The sequence below is a fragment of the Vicia villosa genome, unplaced genomic scaffold (genome assembly GCF_029867415.1).
Source record: "Vicia villosa cultivar HV-30 ecotype Madison, WI unplaced genomic scaffold, Vvil1.0 ctg.000970F_1_1_3, whole genome shotgun sequence".
Classification (NCBI taxonomy): Eukaryota; Viridiplantae; Streptophyta; class Magnoliopsida; order Fabales; family Fabaceae; genus Vicia; species Vicia villosa.
The window spans coordinates 49,074-68,622 of record NW_026705437.1 but is presented as its reverse complement, the minus strand read 5'-3'; the positions used below and the strand labels follow the sequence as shown (position 1 = coordinate 68,622).

The 19,549-nt window shown below is 35.8% G+C and overlaps 1 protein-coding gene across 5 annotated transcripts; it reads left to right on the top strand.

Moving 5' to 3' along the window:
* The first annotated feature begins 5,728 nt into the window (after positions 1 to 5,728).
* On the top strand, positions 5,729 to 18,358 carry LOC131632611 (uncharacterized). Of its 5 annotated transcripts, XR_009293054.1 has the most exons (10): positions 5,735 to 5,847; positions 5,946 to 5,988; positions 6,157 to 6,415; positions 6,509 to 6,724; positions 6,808 to 9,951; positions 10,143 to 10,327; positions 10,427 to 10,533; positions 10,654 to 10,707; positions 14,787 to 14,917; positions 17,945 to 18,358. XR_009293054.1 is itself a non-coding variant. In XM_058903358.1 (8 exons), exons 3-7 carry the CDS (start codon positions 6,209 to 6,211, stop codon positions 10,506 to 10,508), a joined length of 3,834 nt encoding a protein of 1,277 aa, XP_058759341.1. In that variant the 5' UTR covers positions 5,735 to 5,847; positions 5,946 to 5,988; positions 6,157 to 6,208; the 3' UTR covers positions 10,509 to 10,533; positions 10,654 to 11,071. The 5 variants fall into 5 exon arrangements, 3 of the variants coding, with proteins under 3 accessions (XP_058759342.1, XP_058759341.1, XP_058759343.1); XR_009293055.1 differs by lacking the exon at positions 14,787 to 14,917 and having other exon boundaries at positions 17,945 to 18,357; XM_058903358.1 differs by lacking the exons at positions 14,787 to 14,917; positions 17,945 to 18,358 and having other exon boundaries at positions 10,654 to 11,071.
* Positions 18,359 to 19,549: the final 1,191 nt, after the last annotated feature.

Sequence of the window (19,549 nt, the reverse complement as noted above, 5' to 3'; positions counted from 1 at the left end):
AGAGGGAGGAACCTGTAAGAAACTCTGAACAAAATCTCTCTCGATTCATCTTCAACAACCGAGAAACCTCTCTCTCCGAACCTTTTTCACATCTGAGAAAATTACACAGAACCTTCAATCTCCAACCTTCCTCTCCTCCATTGACGCCACATTCATCATCATCAATTCATCTTCAACAACAAAAATTGCAACAGAAGCATAACAAAAAGATTGGAATTGAACTCACCTCACAATAGAACACTCTGCAGCACAACAATTTCAACCTTCATCATCTTCTTCCGCAACATTAACATCAGCGCTATCGTGTCAGAACTACATGAAGCACATTGTGCTCGCCGTTACCTCAACGAATGTGCAATTCAGATTGCAATTGTTCATTAATCGTCACCGTCATTGAGCAACAACAACAACAATTCATTGAACGGGGAAGATATAAGTGGAAGAGAGTGGCCGGTTGGTGCTATGAACTTGACCGGAGAGGGTGAGGATTTCCGCTGGCACCGTTGCATCGATCGAAGAGTTTAAGGACGAAATCGAAACGAAGAGGTGAGAGTTGAATTGGAGAAGTATGTGAGAGCGAGGCGGAGAGGTAAGATGATGGTGTTGTTCTTTGATTCACGACGGAGATTTCTTGTCGAAGAGGAGCTCTTCATCCGCCGCGCCGTTCTCGTGGGAGGGAGAAGACGAAGCTCAATTTAAGAATCCAATAGTCACACATTCATGTAACCCTAATCTTTTTTTAATTAATCTCTTCCTTTAATCAGCATTAATCGAATAATTGGAGATTTAATCGATATTTGATAGTTAAAAAGTCTGTTTAATTAGCATTTAACCTGGATAATCTCATTAATCAATTAACAAGGTTAATGCAAATCTGAATATAAGACAATCCTTGGGCCTTACCTCACGAAATTACTGCCACACACCCCATTTGAGCCCAATCTCACTCCTTTTTTTTGCACCATAAAATTCTGAACAAAAATAACTGCTGGGCCTAATACATGTTAGGGCCTGCGCCCAGAACTGCCATGCACACCATATATCCAACTTTTACCCCCTGTCTTCATGTTGTTTCATGTTAGAATTAATTTCTTTTCACATAGTTTCTTTCCTTTTTTTTAGGTGATAAAACTATGATAAACCATTGACATTTTTGTTAGATTTTGACATGATAATAGAATATAGAATCATTGAGTTTTGTTAATTTTTGGTTGATAAAAATATATAAAAACATGTAATATCTTTTGCTTGTTAGAATTTAAGTGTTTTGTTATATATTTTAGTTTTTATCGTTTTTATCCGATTTTACCATTTCGGTGTACCTTTTGACTTGTAAATACTTGCTTTGGTTTTCATAATACTTGTGTACATATTTGACTAACATTTGAGTGCTATTTCTGGTTGTTATCTTACTTTCGCTCGATCTATGTTTAAAAAGTGTGTTAATGTCAAATTTCTCATTTGTTATCCTTTTTCGATGTAAAGCACCAACGCAATTCCGATTGTGATGTTTGTTATCTCTAACTTGTGTGCTAGTGTGCAAGGCATTTGGATAGTCACCGATCGAAGCTTGTTACTCGAGTGTTCCGCTTTACTTGCGGGACACAATCTCATTCACTCGTGTCGTGTTCTCACCTTGGAGACACGTTTCTGTTACTTTATGTCTGCTTGTTTGGATTGCTTGTTCCTCTTGCAGGTGTATTGTGATTATGCTCGATGCGCATGTCGACCGTTGTTTGCTTACATGGCTAATCAGTGTGCTGACTATTTTCTTTCGCTTTTTATTTCCGCTATTTGATTTTCTTTTCTTAAGAGCTTGTTATTTCCGCTCCATTCCCAAGCATAAGTCTCCAAAGGTCGAGCAGCGGAGTGCGAATGTAACTCGTTCACCTAAAAAACACAAAACAAACAGAAACTAGTTAGCCGAGCTACGGTACCTCTGATTCCTCAAAAAGGATACGTATGCAACGGGGTAGGGCCCGTGCGAGTACAACTCTTTCTTTTCCCTACATTTTGCATGCATTTTAGTTCAGATTAGGCGCAGTTTGCTTACACACCCATAGTTTAAGACACAAGCGTGGATACCATCGAGTACGATGGGCGCGTGGGGTGCTAACACCTTCCCCTCGCGTAACCGACTCCCTTACCCTCTTCTCTGGTCGTGAGACCGTTGTTTTGTTTTGTGGTTTGCTGGCATTCCCTTCCTTTTCAAGATAAATATGTTAGTGGTGACTCTGTTAATTTTCGCGGTAGCGACAGTTAACAGCAAATTGAAAACGGCGTAATGGTAGAGAGGCATGTCCTGGGGTTCCAAACGCAAGGGCAAAGGTTCGATCCTTGCCTACTGCGTTTATTTCTTTTATTTTCCAGGTCAAACCTTGTTTGCAGATCCAGTGCTTCAGGCCAGAGCGTGCGCATGGTACACCGATTCACCCCAGCCGTTAGATCATCACAGAGAAATATCCAGCGATCCTAGAGGCACTTCCCCATGATGGACATTCAAAGGACTGACACACTAGATCCAACGCCCTTGGTTTTTTTTTTTAGTTTTTTTAATTTCATTACTATTTTTTCTTTAAACTAACATAATCTCTTTTTCTTAACACAACAATAAAATCAAAAAAACCTTAGGATTAGTTTTTTTAATCAACTTTTGTTTTAAATTAATTTGACTAATTGGTAAATAATTAATTTTAGAGTTTTAATTGATTAGACTTTAGGGTTTTTTTAATAAATTTAATTTTGACATAATTTTTAATTAATTAGGCAATTAATTATAGGCCACGATTCTTTCGATCATGGTAGTTAAGTTATTTTCAGCCACCATGTCATCTTGTGTAATCCTATGAATTACTTCATCTACATTTTGATCTCTACTAACCATCACTATTCTCCTAGGTTGTTCCTCAGGGACCTGTTGTCGAATCTCTTGTTGTTCTGCCCTTACCCCCATGTCTCTTTCGACGATATTTTGTCTGGGTGGTTGAACTTGATTAATGGTTGGTTCTTCCTGAGTCCCTACAGGTTTTTGCCATGTCGAACTGATGGTTGGGGAACCCCAAAAAATCTGCTATGCGCGCCATTTGCGCTGACAATTGTTGATAGGACTGGGTATTTTCTTTATTAGTCATATTGACATTTTGGATTAAAGGGGAGAAGATTGTGTTCATTTCACGAGCAAGAACTCCCACCATATCATGGTTGCTAGCGTCCATTTTCTTGCCTAAATGCTGCTTGATTATTAGTTGTTAATGTAGGCATTTGGTTCGACGGACCTTCGTTTTGGGCACTTCGACCCATAGAACCAACATTTTATATTGGCGAAAAAGTGGCCATATTAGGTTGTGTATATGTGGATGTACCATTATGTAATCGTGACTAGGGGTGGCAAAACGGTCCGTCCACGCCCGCCCCGCCTTAAGCCCGCCAAAAAACGAGCGGGGCGGGCATGTCCGCCAAGTGAAATGGGCATAAAAATCATGCCTGCCACGCCAAGATGGCGGATTGGCGGGCGGCGGGCTTGCCCTCCTATTTTTATTTATTTATTTTTAATAGATTAATAGTTTTTTTATCTTTTAATTAAATTTTTCACTTATTTTTTAAAACAATTTTTTTATAAAAGCAACTTTTTAACAAATTTTACTTAAAAAAATATTACATATATTTACAAATAAATATATAAAATTACAAATAAATATATAAAATAAACCATCAAGAATTGGAATTACTATAATTAACTAAAAAATAGGAAATTTTGGAGGAGGGGCGGGCTTTGGCGGGCGGCGGGCATTGGCGGGCGGTGGGTTTTAGCGGGGCGGGTTTTGGCGAGCGGCGGGCCTAAAATCCCAACCCAACCCGCCATTTTTTGGCGGGTGCGCGGGCCGGTCCGGCGGGCCACGACCCATTTTGCCACCCCTAATCCTGGCATATAAGAGGATGGCATTCCATATGGTTGTTCCCTCCAAGGCCTAAAATTTTAAAACCCTGGTGGCCTAGGGATTGTAGGTTGTGCCTGGTTTCTAAGATATGTCAAAATAGGACCACCCTGAGTATTTGATGGAATATCAGTGGTATTCATAAAGGGAGGCACAATGGTCAAACCAGTTATGGGTATAGTTCATATGGACATTGGTATAGAATTGTTTGTAGCCATAGATCCTGGGGATGTGGGTATGGCCTGCAAACTATTTATGGCCATAGATCTTGTAGATGTAGGTGTGGCCTGAGAACTATTCGTGGCCATAGATCTTGTGGATATAGGTATGGCCTGAGAACTAGGCATAATGGTCGAAGCATTGGTCGAACTTGCAACGACCGTACCTGATCCTTGTGGAGGATTCTGTCCTCCTAGATCATTGGCAACATTAACCATTTTTCTGTTATATTTTCTCTTAGGTATTGGTTGTGAACTGTTGGTAGTTTTACCACTCCTAAGCTTTATACAACGTCTTGGTATATTCTTAACTAAAAAGGACAACAAATTATAAATGAAACTTATGAACTTTTAAACTTTCGACATTAGTCCCACTGGGCGTGCCAATTTGCTTACCAGTAATTTCTGAAAAACAATCGATAGTCCTCCAAATTGGGTGATTTGGTAACTTACAAGATCGCCTAGATTGATCCTAGGACATGTGTCTCAAAGCTTTAGTTTTCTCTAAGTTCATTTTATAAGTGATCATATTTTTGATTTATGAATAAGAAAAAGATTCTTTTGTAAAAGAAACTAAGTATTGTCTAAGTATTAAGAATAAACCTTCGACTATAAAAGATTGAGTGAATTGTAAAGGTTGAATCTTAAAAGGTTTGTAGATATTGTAAAGTGTAAGAAAGTAAAAGTTTTGACAAAAATATAAAAAGGTCTGACTGAAAATAAAGGAAAGTAAATGGCGAAAGACTGGAATTAATGAAACTATAAATGACTTTAGAGTAAAGAAAACAATGGTGTTTTCATACATACATGATCAACAAACTCTTTTCTCTCGCGCCGGTACTTCGAGTATTTGAGTGATTTTTGTATACAATGTGAAAAACACACCAACCTTAAAACCTAAGATTCCTATTTATGATTCAACCCTAACGGTCTCTACACAGATGAGTGCCACGTTCGATATTTCAAACCAAAGGATCTTCTGATGATACCACGTGTTCTTCTGACGAACAAACGCAAGTTTAAATTTCAAACCCTTCCCGCTCGAAGCCTTTTTGAAACCTTACAACGTGGCTGTTGAAGCAAACTTCTTCATAAAAAATATTCCAATTACGCACTTGAAGCTGTATTTTACTTCGACGTATTAAGTCTTCATAAGGTAAATCCAAAAAAGAAATAGCTTCTATAAAGCCACTTTTCAAGCTATTTTATCTAGAATATAACATTCTTAAACCTTTTTTAATAAATGGTCGAAATTCCCAGCTAACAGTAAGTTAAAATAAGTCAATGCAAACAAATTTTTAATCTATTGGTCTTTTAGTTAGTTAGTCTATTGCTTATTTATATATTTTTAAAACTAATAGACATTTACGTAGACTAACAAACTAATTAGGCCTTTGAAAATGTCAGACTCAGAACTAAAAATAAATCTATGCCAAGTTACAAATCAGACTTAAGTTTCAATTATTTTGACAGGTCAACTTATACTTGACAAAGCCTAAGTCGGCCCGGCCTATTTCCCAAGACTTGCAACACATATTTTAGTGTCTATTCTTGTTCATTCCCTTCATTTTCATCAATTAATAAACGCATACTTTATTACCCATTTTCATTTTGCACTTAACCCTTCTTCGTGCCCTTCTCTCACTCTCGTTCACAACGCAATCTTTCTCCAACCCTTGGATCTCAACGTTCAGGTAACCGCTTCTCCCCCCTTTCAACTCTCATATGTAAAAAAACACCACCTTCCACAAATGATCCTCTCTTTTTCTGATCGATTATTTTCCCTTATCAGGCAGGTTTAACTCGGTTGGGGTTTTGGTTCACGAGTTGAATCGGTAACTTTCTCAGATTAACTCGGTTACCGAATCATCTCTAAATCTTCTAGGTTTTAGTCGTTTCTTTTGCACGTTCATATAAATATTGTGATATTTTAGAGCTTAATTACTTCGTGTTATAATATATGTAAGAGTGTTGTTTTGATTGAATTAATTTATTGTGTGTAGGTAATTAGGTTTATGCATGATTGGAGGTGAAGCTGTGATTATATAGTTCAAAATGGGGTTTGATAATGAGTGCATAATCAATATTCAATCTCTTGCTGGAGAGTATTTTTGTCCTGTTTGTCGTCTTCTCGTGTTTCCGAATGAAGCTTTGCAGTCACAATGCACTCATTTATATTGCAAGCCGTGTTTGACGTATGTTGTGAGTACTACCAGGGCTTGTCCTTATGATGGTTATTTGGTGACTGAGGCCGATTCCAAGGTTACTTTCTTACATTTTCGTTTAAATGTACTTATGAGCAATGTGAAGTATTTCGTTGGTTATGAATTTGTATTTTGGTTATTTTAATTGCAGCCTTTGGTAGAGACGAATAAGGCACTTGCTGAAACTATTGGGAAAATAGCAGTTCATTGCTTGTATCATAGGAGTGGATGCTCATGGCAAGGAACTTTGTCTGAGTGTACATCTCATTGTTCTGGATGTACTTTTGGCAACTCTCCTGTTGTTTGCAACAGGTGTGGGATTCAAATAGTGCACAGTCAAGTTCAAGAACATGCACAAACTTGTTCTGTAAGTGTTGTGTATATATGCATATATATGTTTTTTTTTCATCTATTATTGGCAGGCTGGTTCTTATGCCTGTTAATTGGCAGGGTGTGCAAGGTCAGGTACAGCAGGGGGGCGTTGCTCAGGATCCTTCAGCTACCAGTGCTTTTGCTGTTGCATCCACTGATCAAAACCAGGTTGCGGCTCCAGTTGCAGCAACAGCTTCACAACCAGTGACTTCTCAATCAGTGGTTGCAACTAGTGCAGCTGGACATGTTTCAAATCAGCTACCCAACCCGGCATCTCAAACCCAAGCTTTAGGCCAAGCGGCTGTGCAGCCAACAGCAGAGCAATGGTATCAGCAGCAACAGTATCAACAATATTACCAGCAATACCCTGGACAAGATCCATACCAACAGCAGTATCAGCAGTATTACCCTTATCAACAGTCTGCTGTTCCACAATACCAACAGGCCTATGTCCAACCTCAGCCACAGACACAGCCTCAGCCCCAGTCGCAGCCTCAAGCACAGCCTCAGGCTCAAGGAATGTCTCAACCAGTTTCACATGTGCAGACTCCTGCAGCCCCACAATCTCAGAATCATATGCAAGTTCACCAACAACCTCAGCAGCTTCAACCTGCTGTACAGCCTCATGGGCAGACGGGTCACCCACCTGGCCACGGTCAAGCCTTCCCTCAGCCTCAGTCTTATCCATACTCCCAAGTTCAGCCTCATTCTGGGCAACCCCAACAAAATATGCAAATCCCTCCTTATCAGCTACCTCATCCTCAAATGCAGCATCCACAACCTCAAAATCAGCAACCAGTTCAGAAGAATCCTGTTCCTCAACCTCAAGTTCATCCACAAATGCAATCTAATGCTCCAGTTCAACATCCTTCTCAGCCTCAGATGCAATCTCACCTTCCCATGCCTCCTAATGTACAAGCTCAAGGGCAAAATACAATGTCACACGCAGTTACAGGTCATCACTCTTATCCCCAACCTATGCCTCATCAGAATATGCCAGTGGGAGCCCCTCAGTCTAACATGCACTTGAATCCTCAAAGTGGGCAGCTCCAGGGCCAGCATCCTGTCCAGATGCAGAATCAGTTTCCTCAGCAAACTCCAATGATGCGCCCAAACCAGTCTCATGCTATGTATCCTAACCAGCAGTTAGCTTTGTTGCCTTCATCTGTTCAAGGTCAAAGCACCCCTCCTCTGCAACCACAGCCAGGATACACTCCTAATCAACAAACTGGACAAACCAACCAACGTCCTATTTTGCAACCGGTTCAACAAATATTACCTCAGCAACCATTTGCACAACACCATACCCCCATGCCATCTCATCTTCGACCCCAAGGTCCAGTACATTCATTTCCCAAGCATGCTTATCCCCAGTCCAAGGGTAATACTACACTATCTCAAAATGCCGTTGGAAGGCCTTCAATTCCCAATCATGCAGGACATGTACAGCCATTTGTACACTCTGCCAATACAATTCCTGTAAGACCAGGGAATCAGAATATGTTGGTCGGGACCAATAATCAAGTGCAGTCAAGGGTCCCAGAACCAATTGAAAGACAAGGTGATGTCACAGAGCAACAGACTGAGTCTGCCTCTGGGAAAATTGGAAAAAATGAGTTGAAATCTGAAAATGAAACAAGTTTGAAATCCACTGAGGTTGGGAGTAAGCAAAACAGTGAAGATCCACACTCTGTGAAGACTTCAGGCCCAAATGCTAATGCATTAGAAAATGGTGATACATTGAATAAAAATGTTGGAAAGGGCGAGGCTTCTGAAAGCACAGAGGTTCAACATAATAGTAATGAGCATTCTGTTGTACAAGGCAATGAAATTCAAGGTGGACCTCCCCTGAAGACAGAGATGAAACTCTCTGAATCGGACACTGATAAACTGCACAGTGATGATATTAATACTCCAAGACCTCCTTCTGGTGCTGACAATCCTGCACCAGCTGTCTCTCAGACCAATGGTGTTCATGGACCTGGCATTGGTGAATATAGAGGGATGCAGTCTGGGGGCTTAGTTCAGCCATCTCATCCAGGTTCTTTCCAGCAGAGGTCTTCTGCAATTTTGATGCCACATCCAACAGGTCCAAATCAGCCTCTTTCTGCAGCAAACTCTTCAACTCTTCTCAGGAATCATGGAACTGCACCTGCACTTCATTCAGGACAGGCTTTAAACTCCATGGATAATTTTCAGCCAACCATGTTTAAGCAACCACATGGTTCTGATGTTCAGTTTAATATTCCAGGCCGCAGCTTTCAACATCAGCCTCACGGACCTCCAGCAGGACCATATAACCAAGTTCATGAACCACCCTTCCATCCTGGAGCTTCCAATTTGTCTCGAAGTGGAGGACCGCAGTTTGGTGCCCCACCACATGGAGATATGCACGGTGGAATGACAGCCAACTTTCCCCCACATGCTCCTGAAGGTTTTGGTGTGCAGGATGAAAGGTTCAAATCTTTCCAAATTCCTAGTCAACCAAATATTGACCGGAGAGAGTTTGAAGATGATCTCAAGAAATTCCCTAGGCATCCTTTTGATGCTGAACCAGGTTCTAAATATGGGAATCATTCATTAGGTCTACATGAAGCTGGAAAGAGACCAATTGTCTTTCATGATGATGCCATCAAGAAGCCAACTTCAACTCTTCATCCTGGTCATCTTGGACCAGGTCCTGGATATGGGATGCATCCTATGGATGGTATGGCTCCAAGAAGCCCCGGTAGTGAATACACGGATATGCCTTCCCGTAGATTTGGACCCCTCTCTGGTGGTCTTATTAGCAAGTCAGGTATAGATGATTTTGAAGGCAGAAATGCAAGTCGATTTGGTGATTCAGTTGGCAATGCATTCCGTGATGGTCGGTTTCCTCACCCCCCTAGCCATTTGCATAGAGATGAGTTTGACGGTTTTGGTAATTTTCGAATGGGCGAACATCCAAGGAGGGGTAATTTCACTGGTCAGGACGAATTTGCTGGCCATTTCCAAAGGGGTGAACATTTAGGTCCACATAAATTTCCTAGACATTTGCGGCTGGAGGAGCGTATTGGTTTTGGTGATCATCCCGGTCATATGCGAGCCTTTGAACTTAGTGGTTCTCGGAGTTTTGAATCTTTTACCCAAGGCAGCAGGCCAGGCCATCCACAGCTTGGTGAACCTGGGTTTAGGAGCAGCTTTTCCCTCACAGGATTTAACAATGATGCTGGATTTTTAACTGTTAAGTTTTGATTATTAACATTCTTTTTTGTGTTTGCTATTCTTATCATTTGGGTTATAATCAGAGTCATTGAAGACGAGTTTTGATAGAATCTGGAAGTTTTTGGGGAATATTGTGATTGTTGTTTTTATGTGAATCGAAACAAGGTAATCAAAATTGATTTGTGTCTATTACTTTTTGTGTTTTTTAGGGAGATACCCGGCCGTTTGATAATCCGAGAAGAAGAAAGGCTATAAGTACGGGGTGGTGCCGGATATGTAAAATTGACTGTGAAACAGTTGAAGGTTTGGAATTGCATTCTCAAACAAGGGAGCATCAGAAGATGGCCATGGATGTAGTTAAAGCAATCAAACAAAATGCGAAGAAACATAAATTGTAGGTTCTTTTGTTGTTGGTGTCATTAATGTTGTTTCATGCTTCATGAAAAATTTAAGTTTTCCTATGAAAGATAAACCTTTGGTTATTATTTTTTAGAATACCCAGTGAACAATCCTCAGTTGAAGATGGAAATAAAACACGGGCTACTGGTTTTGAGGGTCATGGAAATAAGCATTAAGTGGCTGTGGTTTGCAGTAATTATGGTATGCTCTTATCCTGTTTTGTCAAAAGAAGTTGACGTGGTACTATTGCATGTAGCAATACTTATCTTTCGACCACCTTTTCTTTTTTCAATGTTATGTATGCTGTTCACGTCATTTCAGGTTGCAGCTATCATGTTAAATGGAGATGCTTTTTGGATCTGAAGTCCTGTGGCAGTTAAGTTTGTTGGTTTTTGAATTTGAAATCCATACTTCATAACTAGAGTAGTTGTCCCAACCTTGGTGCTATTTAGCAGTTTGTCATTTTATTCTGCTTATGTTACTTACATGCAATTGGTAAGTGCAGTTTTTTTGGATTGCTATATTTTGCTTTTTGGTAGAAGCGTCCTTTTGATGACTGTGCATTGATGGTAACTGAATATCCTGTATTGAATTTTCAATATTCCCTGCTGTTATCTCTAGCCATCTTATCTTATAGAAAGGGGTTCTTCTCTTTCAGAGTCTTTGAATATTTGTCTTGAAACATGATTTTGGTTTTACCGTGCTATAAAGAGGGGACAAAATTGTCATTGCAAATTCACTATACAGAGATACAATTTTCATTTGTCCTCTAATTTAACCATGAATTGCATTTTAAAAGTTAGTTTATATGTAGTTTTAAATTTTAAAAAAATTAAGAGTTCTCTCTATTTAAAGTTGTATTTCCTCAACACCCACATCTTAAGAGTAGCAAGTAATAGTTAGATGTTGGATTCAATGATGTCAAAAGTGCACTGAAGGTGCTCAGGCAAGCTGATTGGAATTCACTTGCCTTGTTTTCAGGCAGCACCCTTTTCAGGAACTTGCGTGGGCTTCCCTAGCAAACTTGTAGGTTAATAGTTGCTGGCGATCCATATTGCTTGTTGAAATTAGGGTTTGACACAAAGCTTGGTTAGAATCATGATAAGTGTGCTGGAATTGTTCAACATTGATTCTAATGGTTCTTATAGCAGAAAAAATAGTAAATTGGATCATAACTGACCTGATTATGGAACATATTAATTTTTATTAGGAAAGACGTGAACATGTTCATTAGAAAAAATGGAAAAGTTATGCGAAGTATTAATTTGGGTGGGAATGATACAGATTTTTGAATAAAAAAAAACAAAACATATTGTGTTAATCACAGCAAATTACTGTTGTTAAATCAAAACATGAATTGTATTTGATAAACCAACCAAGGAATTATTTTTTAAAGAGAGGTACACCATTAAGAAAATTAAACTTAGAAAACTAATAATGAAGATATGTACATTGTTCTGCCATGAATTTATAGGCTGCCACATCTTTACTTGATTACCGATCTATTTATAACCCTTAATACTCCCTCCATCCCAACTTTTTAACAGTCACTTTGGTAATTTTGCACAATTAAAAAAATGTAGTTAATTTTGTATGAGAGAAATTATAAGTGACTTTACAAAATTATCCTTCACTATTGGTAGGGAAAGAGAAACTAATAGAATTGAAACAAGAGCGAACAATACATAGTAAGTGGTATAATAGGAAAAGAAACATTAATGTATCCTGGATATTGCAAAAATACTTATAATTGGGGCAGTGGCCAACCCCAAAAATGCTACAGTGGGATAGTGGAATGACCACAATTTTAGAAATTTTATACAATTTATATACTTTTGCTCTTTCCTCCATATTAGGCGTCATATTGGCAAAAGAAAAATTTCCCAACATAATTGTCACTTATATTTTTAATATAATATTAATTATATTAATTATTTGATTCTAATTCTATCCCAAATCAATACTACTTGAATTATTCCAAGTTAATCATAGGACAGAGGAAGTAATTTATACTATTCCCTCCATTCCATATCTCTTGATATTTTATTTGTTCTATTTTGTTTTAAAACTATTGATGTTTTAAAGTTCCAATGTCTAATTATTAGTTTTTCCAACTATATATACCCTTAGTTGCAGATAGAATTTAGAAAAGAATAATGCAGTTAATGCGTATTAGAGAATAGAATAAGTATATTCTAGGGAATTACATGCCAATTAATGTTTTCTCAATCTATGCACCTCAACCTTTAACGTCAGTATTTAGTTGACGGAGTATATGCAACTCAACCTTAAACGTCGATATTTAGTTGACGGAGTATATATACATAAAAACTCAACAACTAGCCGCCAATTACCAGAGAGATGGTGAAAAATGGAAGCAGAGTGAGGGAGAAGAATCCCAAATGCTGGCGTGGTGTTTTTTAATTCGAAATATATTCTAGATATATCTAGTAATAGGAGATTAAACTTTTGTAGGTTATCATTATTTGTCTTTTGTTCTTCATTTTCATGATGATTGCAAAACTTTAGGCATGGTATCAAATCACTTGATTTTAGTCACGCAAAATAAGAGTTTCCCCTTTACAATAAGAGTTGCTACTCTATTCACAAAATTAATATTTAAAGATACTCCCCTGTACCAAATATGGCTATTTAAAGAATCGCCAATAGGCGTAACAGCCACATAGCAAACTAACCAGCTGAACAGCTACATAACAAGCTAACCAACTAGTTAACTAATTCTTCTAATCTATATCCTAACAATTCCTAGCTCAGAAATTTATATTTTAAACCACTTTTGGTTTAAAATTATAAGTCAACGACTTCCTGACTGTAGGGGTGTAAAGGAAAGAGTTGGGACAAATATTGTCTGTTTCTCTCTGGCCTAAATTTTATTTGGGCCACAAATGTAACTTGAATCCAACCCTAGGGACTAAAGTAAATCTGTTTATGTGCAAGTCTAATTAAGACCAGGTAGACGGCGTGGTTTGGTCTTCTCGAAGTACACAATAAAATGATAAAATAATCATATATTTATGAATAAAAGAAGAAAACTTCATGCAATTATTAAATATACCATGTACTTGACCCGTACACAATAAAATGATTAAAAAAAAATCATATTGTTAAGAGTCCCACATCGGACAATATATGGCCTGAACATGTCCTTAAAAGTGGGGGCAATCCTCACCCTACAAGCCGGTTTTGTAGGGTTGAGTTAGGCCAAACCCACACTTCTTAACATGGTATCAGAGCCTCGTTTAAGATCCGGTGGGCCACCTTCTATGGTTTCCGCTATCGGGCCACCCACCATTTATTTCCACTCTCCAGTTGTCTAGTCCTGGGCGTGAGGGGGTGTGTTAAGAGTCCCACATTGGACAATATATGGCCTGAACATGTCCTTATAAGTGGGGGCAATCCTCACCCTACAAGCCGGTTTTGTAGGGTTGAGTTAGGCCAAACCCACACTTAACACATATATTTATAAATAAAAGAAGAAAACTTCATGCAATTATGAAATATACCACGTACTTGACCCTAAATAGGTTTTTAGGTCACAAACACCCCTTGCTCTGATTTCGAGCATATTTTCTACCAATGCTGGGGTATGCAATACTAGGTTGTCTTGTCAAACGGGGAAATTTACTAGAGAAATTGAGGTGCAACAATTATGATATACTTCCTCCGGACCTAAATATAAACACTTTATCCCTAAATATAAGTCCCTTTTTCTAATTACTAGATACATTTTTTGTTTCTTTTCCAAATAAATCCCTAATTAATATCACTAACTGATTGGAATATGAAAAGTCAATATTAACTATATACATATACAAAGGGTATTTTAGGTATATCTACTCATAAAATGGATTCATTTATCATGCTATCAATTTTGGAATGAAGGGAGTATCAGAAAAAATAACAACAATGATGGCATTTGTATCATTGATCGACGTCATGTAACTCCTATGTAGTTTTACTTTATGTTGGTTCTGAACTGTTAAGCATTCTAGGCTTTTGATCATCTAAATATAATTGACAACACGGCAGATAGATTTACAAAAATTTAAAAAGCATAAATGACTTGATCGGCGATTGAAATTTGACATTTAGGGTGGATGGGTAGAAGTATAGACTTATTGTTTATGTTATGAGTGGCGATTGAAATTTGACATTTAGGGTGGATAGGTAGAAGTATAGACTTATTTTTTATGTTATGATATACTCGGGGAATTGAGTCTAGGTTTACTTAAATTTATTGGAAACCTTTTCTAATTGTTGAAAGGGATGCCATCATTTTGCTGATATACATCTAAGATTATTCAACTGTAGTGCAAGTGACCTAGTCTATATTTGGATTCAAATAATATGAAGTGGTGATAGTGTCTAGTGGCGATAATTTAAAAGTGTTGTCTTTCTAATTTAGGGGTTGTTGGATTTTTTTGTATTCCTAGAACTGCTTCCTAGTTAAAGATTATATCATCTTTCTATCACAATGTTGGGAGCTTTCTTGAAGTGGTGAGATAGACTTCTTGATTGGCAATTCTGGGTCTCAATCTCTACCTTGTCAATGTGTTTAAATCAGGTTCGTGATTTTCGATCCTAATAATTTATGCTAAAAAGTTCCGTATTAACTAAAATAACCGTGTTTCTCTCATGTTTATTGATTCTTTTTCTTCTGCGGTATATAATTTTCTTAAAGATACTAATATCATGATCAAGTAGAATAGATAACCTTATGTTGCACTCATTTTGAGAGGAAGAACCTCAATGATCATTTAGTTCTTTTGAACTTAATTTTAGGAACAACCCCATTTGAATCCAACCCCTTTGAAGAAAGCTCTTCAATTGATGTTCAGTGAGAGATATTAACATTCTAAATTGCTGATTACAGTGTCTCTTTAGTGGCAGGATGTAGCTTTTAGGATTACAACATGAAAATATAGTTGGCTTTCTGTAGGAATATGAAACTTTATTGAAGGATCACATAACTTGGAACTAAATGTTGGGAAACAATTAACAAATGAATATTTTAGAGTTTTAGACGCGCTTGAATTGTTACGATCTTAAACTATAGGAATAGCTGATATTAAATTGACTTAAAGATGGAAGGAGAGCTACTTCTAGGCATTAAGAAACACATGCTTGTCAGCGATACTTGCTGCAGTACATTTGAATTTCTAATTTTATTGTTAAGTGAAATTTGTTATTTTTTCATAACATTGAATAGGTGTGATTCTATCAACATTTATTGATACATGCTTGAAGAGAGACAATGCTATCAAACTAGTTTTTCCCAGGATATTCAACATTTAGTAATACTAGTCAATTGATTCACTCTGAAGGACAAACTAGCAAAGTTTTTAGTTGTGATTGTGTGTATGTAGGGCTAGTATCCATTATTTATAAATTATAATTATTTGAAAATCATCTTTTCTAAAAAAATTAACTCACGCCATTAAAAATAATGTTAAATAATTTTATAATAATAGTTAAAAATACTATTCTCCATAAGATAGGAAACAATCACTGAATTTCACTATTGGTAAAATTTCTTAGGGCTTATATATTTTTTACAATGGAAGTTTACACATTTACCACAACATGGCCCCTGAAATTTATAATATTTTATAAGTTATGTTCATTTGTTATAACAAATAATTTATGAAACTTAAAAAAAAACTGTAGATTTTAGAAAATAGAAAGATTATTAATATAGCTGGGAGGATTACTATCAATTTTTTATAATTAATCTCAATTATTTATAAATTACAAAATGCTAACAACTGTAGTTATGTAGGCTTCGGTTGTATTTGGAAGATACAACTGATATATCATTTTTAGGCGTTGCTGTCAAAGTTTTAAGAATAAGAAAAGACTTGCATACACTGGATTAATGCAAGTGAAAAGAGATTTGAGCCTCTTAATCAAATGATTAATCATCGTTAAACTTTGGTATCTTTAACTTTATGCTAAAAAAGATCTTGAGGATGGTGTGTAGAAAATTTGGATGATAAGTAAAAGTTGAGACACTTCCCATAGTCTTTTTACAATTTTAAGCTTGAACATGTTACTTTTAAGCAATAATGAATCAGATAACCAATAATTTTATCTTTTTTGCCAACCCACTGTCAATAAGTTTTTTCCGAGTTTGTGAATGTTTCAAAGTATTCTCACATCTTAGATTCTTTGAGTATGTTATGAAGCTAGTACGAGCCCTCAATGAAATTTCTAGTTCTTTTTCTATTAATGGGTTAGATTCCATACCAAATAAAAGAATTTAACTAAAGTTCTTTTCTCGGCATTTTAACTTAAATATTGTTGCAAACAAGCTGTTGATATTTATAAATCTAATAATTTTTAAAATTTAAAACTTAGAACATCCTCAAGACTAATGTAAGACTAATGTATTTTTCCCGTTAGTGGCCCTTATAGTAAGCATCTCTGGAAATTTTCATGCATATTAAGTTAATAAAAGCATCTTTGGATGCTTTTGCACATAGTAACAATATTATGTATTATATTAAATTTGTTTATTGTAAGTAATATTGCAAATATCTAGTATTTTGAAAATAAAACTATATTTAGGTTTTTTTTCTTCAAATGAAGCTTACACTTAGGATTTGATTGGTAATGAGAAGAAATTGAAAAAGAGAAATAGGCGAGAGTGAGAGGAGAGTGAAGGAGGTGAAAAATAGTGAAGATTTGAAGTATATTGATTGATTTAAGAGTAAGGTGAAAGAAATAGAAGTGAAATAAATGTCAATTGTTTTGAAAATACAAGAATACCCTTATGTTACAATTTTTTTAACAAAAACAATTTATATTTTAATTACTTTCAATCAATAAAGTTAATTTAATTAATTTAATTTTATTTATTTAAATTATTAAATGATTTTTATTATTTCTATAAAATTATTTGTGGCAGAATTTCTAAAATTTATGTATTTTATACTGTATATGCAATATCAAAAAAACCATAATGTGTATGTTATGTTTTAATTCTATGTCAATGAGGGTAATAGTGGAAAAGTGTAAAATATCACTTCTCTTGCTGCTTTCTTCGCAACTTTTGAGAAGAAAAGGAAAAGTGGCTGGGCCCACGTGATTTAGCATCTCTTTTCTAATTCTTCGCCCTACCAATCAAGAGAAGTGAGTAATTTCTCATCAACTTCTCTCTCCTTAACTTCTCTCTTCACAAAATCACCCCAACCAATCAAAGTGTTAAAAAGACTAATGTAGTATATTGTTGATGAGGACCTCATTAAAAGTTACTCCCTCCGTTCCTTTTTAAGTGTCACACTTGCCAAAATTTATATTACCAAGACAACCAAAAAAGAACTAATATTTCCACCTTTTTTCCTAATTTACCCTTACTTTTACCATTTCTCTTTCATAAACACTCCTCAATTAACGTGTCAATTAAAAAAGCAGGGATATAATTGACTTTATACCTAAAAAGTGACAATTAAATAGAAACAAATTATTTTGCCAAAAGTGACACTTATAAAGGAACGGAGGGAGTAATTACTACCTATGCATATTATTTTACAGCTCTCCCAACTCATGACCCTGCAAATTGTTTGAGTGGATTTTCTACCTATTTTTGCAGGTGAAAAAACATCATGCAGAGCCTTAATAGAATAATCTCCACATGGATCTTCGAGTAGGGGTGGAAGTTGACATCCGTAGATCTAAGTTACCTTTAGCATAAAAAGTATATAACAATTCCACTTATTAGATTGCATATACATCTGACTTCCATAGATCTAAATTACCTTTAGCATATAAAGTAGGGTTAATAGAACCCTCCCTGTAATATGAGTATGTTTCGGTTTACCCCATCGTTGCCAAAAGGTAGGGAGGGGGAAAAAGTAAAATTCGCTTACATTACAGGGTGAATTACATAACATAAAGTATATAACAATTCCACTTATTAGATTGCATAGAGATTATGATTGCCAAGTTTAATTTATTTAAGGAAGAACATTGAAGTCCATCACAAAAATAGTGGGTAAATTTTGAGTCTGTTTGTTTTAGCTTTAATTCTTTTTATTTTTGAAAAATGATTTTTATAAAAATGTTTTTTAAAATATTAAAAGTTTTTTTTTTAAATTTGTTTTTTTATTTTATAAATTGAAAGATTAATTTTGATATTCTATAACATATAGATATATTATTGAAAGATTAATTTTAAAATTATATTTTTAAGATGCATTAAAAAATAATTTTTAAGAAAATTTATTTGAAATAGTTTCAAATTTAAGTGAGTGTTTAAAATTTTAAAAAAATTATATTATAAATATAAAATATGTAAGGTAATATATATTTTTAAAAATCAAACAAACTGGCTCTTTATATTTTGCATTTCCTCCTTTGATAAAAGTATACTTAAATAGACTATCCTTATTTTTATCATGATAAAAGTAGAGTTAAATAGACTATCCTTAATTTTATCATGAATTTGATGTTGAGATTTTGAAATGTTAACATAATAATTAAAAGCTCTTTTTAGAACCTTTACGAACAACATGTATGGCATGACAACGAAAAAAAATTTAAATAACAATGTTTTAAAAAAAATTAAAAAAAACAAGTATTTTAGAAAATTTATCGAATTGTCTAGGTTTTGTAGCACCCCTGGAGTATGCGCCAAATCATTTGGCGTATTGATGTAAGATTTTCTTGAATTAGCCAATTCATTTGGCTCATTAGTGTAAAAAAAACACCCACTTAGGCACCAAACCATTTGACTAACCTAATGTGGGTGATACATTGGCGCCAAACTATTTGGCGCATACGAATGCGCCAATTCATTTGGCGCATACTCTAGGGGTCCTACGAAACCTAGACATACACTTTGGTAAATTTTCTGAAAAACTTGTTTTTTTTTTTTTTTTTTAAAACTTTGTTATTTAAATTTTTTTCCGCATGACAACAAAATTTATTTTCCATCTAAATTGTCTTGAATTTATTGGGGAAATTTAGTTTAATAGGAGTGGGTGCTAACTTTTAAAAATGGGTGAGGAGTGGGTGTGTGAAAAATCTATTAGGCACTCACCCCTGGCGGTCCATATAACCATTATTTTTACCATAATACCTTAAAATCATAAAATTCAACATATTCTAATTTAAAAAAAAAATATTGTTCTGGCTTGGAGATTTGTGAGAAAATACCAGATTTTTACAAGTAGCGTTTTCCATTTAATTTATGTGT

What these genes read in the sequence shown, in the direction of transcription:
- LOC131632611 (XM_058903359.1), top strand. Translation starts at nt 6,209, where the DNA reads ATGGGGTTTGATAATGAGTGCATAATCAATATTCAATCTCTTGCTGGA. An exon ending in TGACTGAGGCCGATTCCAAG is followed by an intron (nt 6,416 to 6,508) that starts GTTACTTTCTTA and finishes TTTTAATTGCAG; the next exon opens with CCTTTGGTAGAGACGAATAA. An exon ending in ATGATGCTGGATTTTTAACT is followed by an intron (nt 9,952 to 10,142) that starts GTTAAGTTTTGA and finishes TGTGTTTTTTAG; the next exon opens with GGAGATACCCGGCCGTTTGA.